Source organism: Pteropus alecto, unplaced genomic scaffold, assembly GCF_000325575.1.
Source record: "Pteropus alecto unplaced genomic scaffold, ASM32557v1 scaffold134, whole genome shotgun sequence".
NCBI classification, from domain to species: Eukaryota; Metazoa; Chordata; class Mammalia; order Chiroptera; family Pteropodidae; genus Pteropus; species Pteropus alecto.
Window position 1 is genome coordinate 1,680,700 of NW_006436283.1, and position 6,171 is coordinate 1,686,870.

At 57.7% G+C, this 6,171-nt stretch overlaps 1 protein-coding gene across 1 annotated transcript in view; it reads right to left on the reverse strand.

Moving 5' to 3' along the window:
- Positions 1-6,171, reverse strand: part of RNF213 (ring finger protein 213) — an 87,818-nt gene that overhangs the window by 2,711 nt on the left and 78,936 nt on the right. Inside the window, exons 60-68 of the mRNA XM_025047104.1 lie at positions 5,800-5,891; positions 4,968-5,219; positions 3,672-3,804; positions 3,253-3,336; positions 2,660-2,840; positions 2,098-2,377; positions 1,356-1,550; positions 843-932; positions 562-740 (exon numbers count right to left, since the gene is read on the reverse strand). Of these exons, the coding sequence (XP_024902872.1) occupies positions 562-740; positions 843-932; positions 1,356-1,550; positions 2,098-2,377; positions 2,660-2,840; positions 3,253-3,336; positions 3,672-3,804; positions 4,968-5,219; positions 5,800-5,891 (1,486 nt within the window). The remainder of the gene's footprint in view (positions 1-561; positions 741-842; positions 933-1,355; positions 1,551-2,097; positions 2,378-2,659; positions 2,841-3,252; positions 3,337-3,671; positions 3,805-4,967; positions 5,220-5,799; positions 5,892-6,171) is intronic.

Consider the following 6,171-nt stretch of genomic DNA (forward strand, 5'->3'; position numbering starts at 1 on the left):
ACAGAGGCTTTACAGGGAAATTCTGTCAGGTTAGAAAATTAAACACAGAGCATCTGTAACATAACAGATAAAATATTAATCTTTTAAGATTAAGAAAAAGATAAACAGCTCCCCCCTCCAAATAACTAAAGGCTGTCAAGAGGTAATACAGAAAAAGGTATATGGCTCGTAAGTGGAAAAATGTCCTCAGCCTCACTAGTAAATAGTTTCGAAAATATAAGTGAAAACGAGATATCATTTTTGGGCCATTAGATTGGCAAAAATGTAAATCATATCCAGTGTTCTCACACATTACATGCTGGGGTAGCTTTTTCTATCAAATTTAAAATGCACATCTCTGACATAGTAATTCTACTTGTTATAACAAGAATGTGACTTTCGTAATTATTTTTAAAAATCCAATAGAGATTAAAACGCAAAAGCCAGTCCTCAGGTGCCCTGGCACTGGTAACGGCCAGAAACCGAATTCCGCGGTAAGAACTTGCCACCTCTGTGGGAGGTCATGGGGCAGATGGCAGAACCTTCCGAGTGTGCCCGGCCCGCCAGGCTGGCCAGTCCTACCTCCAGTTGGGGTTGAAATCCCCCTGGGTTCGGAGGTTCTTTAGTTTCAAGATCATCATTTCATGGAGCTCCAGGAGGAAGGCGTCCAGGCTGATCTGGTTCAGGAACTTGCTGAGGAGCTTAGTATTTTCTGGGCTGAGATCAGCTCTGTACTTGGCATTTATCTCCCCGAATGGCTCCTACGATGAAATAGGAACAGATGAAGCCCAAGCCTGGGGCGGAGCCCGCTCCCTCGGCGCAGCCGTGTGTGTGCAGGGAGGGGAAGGGCCGGGGGGACTCACTTTTCTCAGGCGCAGCAGCTGCTCAGACTTGTGGGCAGAGAGGAGCTGCCAGAGGGCAATGGCGTGCCTCAGCTGACAGCGGTGTAAGGCCTGGGAGAGGAAGAGAAGTCATGGGGTAGCCGGGCGGGCCGCGGGCCGCGGGCGGCATCCCTGCCCAGTGCTCGCTGCGTGTGCCTCGGCCTGCAGGCCATCTCTGTTCCAGCCACGATTTCCCCAGCCTCATCTTTAAACCATCTGGAGAGGCCTCGCCTCGGGCAGCAGCTCAGAGCCCCCGAGTACCAAGCCGTTTGGGGTGGCTGCCGCCCTCAGTCCCCTGTGGGGCGCCCCTGGCACCAGTCTTTACCCCAGGCTGTCGTTTCCACGTGGGCGGGCTGGGGGATGGGCTGGTCTCAGCACCTCTCCTTTCTGCTGCCCAGACTGGCACGCTGTCGGGCGCTGTTCCTCGTGAGAGGAATGGCGGGGACGTGAGGGGCAGGGCCAGTTCCCTTGAGAGAGCCTGGACGCGAGACCCACCTTCAGAACCTGCTCCGTCTGCTCACTCATCCGCAGCTTGTCTTGGATGTACAAGGCCAAGTCCATGTTCGGATCCTCCCCGGCTGTGCTCAGGAACCCCAAAGTGACTTCTGTGACATGCAGAGCTTCACAGGCGTCAGTGTAGGACTGCAGCTGCCCACTGATGGCGCTGATGGCCATGTTGGGGAGGGGGTCCTAGGAAATCAAAGGCGGGACGGGTCGTGGGTAGTTGCGCAGCACGACCTGGCAAGCGTGTTTGCCTTCTCCTCTGCCGAGGCCATGGGACAAACCCGCACAGCAACAGCAGGGGACGCTGGAGCCTCCTGTGTCAGCAGAATTCCAGATACGTTACAGGAACAGAAGGGAACTTGCCGAATCCTCAAAGCACCGTTGTGAGGATATGCACGTGGAGACGCACACGCACACACGCGCACACAGCCTGTCACAGCACACAGAAGAGCAGGAAGCCGCCACCCTCTGGGCCCCCGGCACTGGCACACATGGTCGCGACCCCAGTCCCGAGAGACTGACAACGGGATTTCAGTGCGCTCACGAGCAAACGTGCGCCAACTGGCTGCCTGCTCACCCTCTGGGACGAGCAGTGGGCTCAGGGACTCGGGGAGGTCACCGAAGCTCAGGGGCGCTCCCGGCGAAGGCCTGGCCTGAGTGTGGACCGGGGCGAATGGGGACAGAAGCGCTCTGATAAGACAGAGGCGCCAACGGATAAAGTCCCCACGCTCACCTGCGGCATCTTGTTCCTTATGTCCAGGAAGAGGTGTTCGTAGTTCCTGTCGCGCCTGTACACCAGCGTGGGGATGCCCTTGAGGGACAGCCGGGGTTTGCCCTGGAGGAAGCGGCTGGCGAGCTGACGCTGGATCTTCTCCAGGTCAAACTCCTGCAGGTTCTCCGCGCCCCGCTCCACTCTGTACTGGCAGTTGGAGAGGATCAGCGGGGTCAGGTCCCGCTCCACCTCGTAGCTGATGACGTGCAGGTCGGCAATCTCGGAGGCATCAACGGAATAGCTGAGGACGTGAAGACACAGCACTCAGTGTCCTGGTCAGCGTCTGCGGCCCCGGACGCTGGGTTCTATGGAGCCAGTTCCCACTTGATGTTCTCACAGCCCGAGCAGGCGAAACGACACGGCACCGATGACACTCTCATCAGTGTCTGGAGGACTGCTTGTTAGAGAAGGAGCTGAGTCTGGCTCGTGCCTGCCCTCCCGAGCCTGGGGACCCTGCTTGGCTGGCCTCGGAAGTGACTTCCTGGGCTGAAAGCCACCGCGTCCCAGCGGCTCCTGCACTCACCTGTTGTTTTCCTCGGAGAACTTTTCCACCGTGGAGATGATCTCGTTGTGCAGGGTAATCAGGTAGCTGACTAAGGCAGTGGAGCAGAGGCCCAGGCCCTGGCGACGCGGCAGGATGACCTCGAAGTTGGTGTCTAGGTCCAGGTCGGTGCTGCAGTAGTCTTTAGGTAGCTTGATCTCACCTTTAAATGACAGGGGTGTTCTTGAGCAAGGCTGGTCACTCCGTGCTGCTGCTTGCATCGAGGCCAGGGAGCCGCCACAGCGGGAGCAGCCCGAGGACGTCACCTCAGCCAAGCGGAGCTGCACCAGCGACACTCCGAAGATCCCGCTGCCGAGTCTGTCATACGCCAACAAGTTTCAAACCCCCACAACTTTTTATTTCCGTATCGACAGATTCGAGAAGACCGAGCGTGTATTTTTCCCGCTACATTATTTCCCTCGACCCAGACACCTCTACTCAAAGATGCACAGATTCGGCATCGGCGCGCGCGGCACGGCGCTGTGCAGTCTCGGGCACGGTCTGAGCTGAAGAGAAGGGCTACGTGGACGGGCCAGCCTGTCACGGGCAGTGCCGACGGGGAGGACAGCACTCACCATTGGTCTCCAGCGATCTCCTCAGCTGGTTCCATGTCGACAGAAAGACACTGATTCTGTCGTGGAATAACTGCTTCAGTCCGTCTGTCAAACACAACACTTCTTAAGAACTCACGCGACACCCACCGGTCTCAGTCACACCAGCAGCCCTGTCCCGCGCTCCTCACGCAGATCCAGCTCTGCGCCTCCCCACCCACCAGGGTGTTCTAGATGCCGCCTGAGATCAGAGGCTGGGTGTGCGGAGCCGGAGCGGGGGCGGGCTGCTGGCTGCAGCAATGCCGGCTCACGGCACCCATCTCTCACGCGGAAAGCGGAGCCTGCAGAATACCCATTAGCCCTGAAGTGCTCCCACCCCCCAGCTGCAGTGGCCTTTTGAGCCACTGAACCTAGTCCGATCTCCTGTGAGAGCAGAGTCCTACCTGAAGTGTGACTGCTAATAAAATCTCTGATGGTCTGGTACACGACTTCTGGCACATTCTGGAAGCGTTTCACTAGACTCTTCTGCAGAGCCAAAATGTCAGGCAAGAACTTCACCAATCTCAGTTCTGCTTCCTGGAGAAGGGGAGACCAGCCAGTAACACCTTTAATTTGCCCAGAAAACATTATTGACGAATTAGCCCTGGGGCTGGCTCAGGGTGTGCATTTGTGGTTTCATCTGGCCAACGTGGCGTTTTATATGAAGATGCATCACAGTGCTTGGAAATGGGTAGAGGGCCGTACCATTCTTTCAGCAAGGACCCCCGGCTGCTTGCCACGTTCTGGCCACTGTCCTACCCCCTAGAGACAGATGAGGAGGGAGCAGATAAAGTCCCTGCTCTCAGGGCGCTGACGCGTCACGTGTTTGCCAAAAGCTGAGGAAGGAAAGCAGCCCTCGGGCCCACGCCATGGGCTGGTGCGGGAGAAGCTGCCGAGAGCAAAACGGAGTTCGGGCAGTGACGCCCGTGCCACCGGCGTGGCTCTGAAGACAAGACCTGCACCGGTGAGGGACCGCTGTCCCAACACGCCGTCCTTGCTGCGCAAAATCATTTTCTTTAACTGACCAATGGAAATATCTGAACCGCCTTACTTCTCGCTGGGCTGCAAACACTGGTCCATGGAGGGAAGTGACTAGAACATCCATTACAGAAAAGGAAGGTTCCAGAGGTTGAAGTTAGGAGCCGTGTGTTTCTGGTGCTCACCGATGTGACCTATAGACACCCTTTATCCCCCTCCAGATCCCTCCCTATGCTCACTCCCCCCGTGTCCAACCTCAGCCCCCACAGTTCAGGAAGAGGGGAGGTTTCTTGGTTTGGTTTGGTTGGCCGTTTCGGACTAAAGCTTGTCATTCAAGCGCTATCCATGGATAGCCAGTCGCTGCAGGCCCCAGAGGGGGAAGAAGGTGAACAGACGTGGCAGGGAAAGGCTTTTGCCCTAATCTTCCTTGCAGGGTGCTGGGGGGCACTCTGTGGGGTGGGGCCTCACGTTCTTGACACATTCCTGCAAATTCCAGCTCGCGTGTGTGTTTCATCTGTCTCTGCTTCGAACTACCCATTCAGCTCGGCGTGGACGGACACCTCTGTCCCTGAGACCTCTGCTACGGACATTCCCTTTAAAATTCAAAGCCCTGGAGCGGTCTGTCCAGTGTCCCGCCTTCAGGAACCACCAGGCCAAGTCAGAGCCGGGGCCCTCGGGTCCCCGGGAGAAGTCGGGCTGGCGGTCACGCGAGGCGGCCTCACCTTCTGCAGGAACTTCCAGAGGATGGGCACGGTCTCTTTGCCGTTCGCCTGCTCCACGAGGTGCCGCAGGTGCCCCACGGTGACCCTCCTCCTGCAGCTCCACATCTTGGAGCTGTGAGCCACGCTACTGCGGGGCAGGTGGGGCAGGAAGGCCGCTGGGTCGCCAAAGACGATTCTGGCCACGGGGCTGGAGCTGACACGCTCGTCGCGGCTGATGAGAGCGTTCACCGCCAGGAGGTTTCTGTCCAGGTGCTGGGTGGAGAGAGCACCGGGTTCTGAACGGGAGGTGTACCGCCAGCACATGGACCCCCAGCGACCCTACCGGGGACCAACGAGGGAGTCTGGCTGACTCATTTTAGCGCATAATCAAATACTCAGGTTGGCTAACTGATTATAATTTACACTTTCCTTGTTCGTAGCTTTGTGTTCCCGGAGAGGATGAGACTCAGAGATCTATATTTTAGTCCCATCCTTTTACTTAGTGACAGTTATTTCCCGATGGGCTTAGTTACTCTCGGGAACACTCCTGCCGGACAGAGGAACGAGTCCGACGAGCAGGGTGCCTGTGGTGTCTGTGTCGTCGTTTCTCTACGTCCTGGACTCCCAGCGGCCCCTCAGCCCGGCTGGACTGGCCTCAGGACGGGACAGGGGACGGGGACAACGGGAGGGTGGGGTGACCCGGGTGGAGAACACCTAGATCTGGGCTCGGCCTGAGGCTCCTGCGGGCCTTCCAGCAGTGACACCGGCCAGCGCGTCACCGGACGCTCAGGAAACATGCTCCCGCACTCCCGGAGCTGAACGAGGCAGGTGGCTGCCGCCGCGCCCCACGTACCGCGAGTTCAGATAAAATAATCATCTCCACGAGTTTTTCCCACTGGTTTCTCTTTTCTTTGGTTGACAAGTTCGCATCAACATGTAAAGGCTCTACGAGGAGAAAGCGCGTGGGTTACCCAGGGAACAAAGGCCAGGCCGTCTGCAGGCAGCAGACGCCAAGGAGCTGTGAGGCTGAAACAGTTTTCCCCTGGGGGGTGGGTCTCTAACGACCCTGAGCAGTGGAAAGGGCTCCTGCTGCTGCCCCCAAGCTCACTTCGCTCCCTGAACACTGGGCTGACGACCCGGCAGGGAGACACGGGAAGGGCGGAACAGGTCCCTTCCGTCCCCTGCGGCAAGTCCTCGGGCGTTGCCTCCCGTCACCACCCTTTCG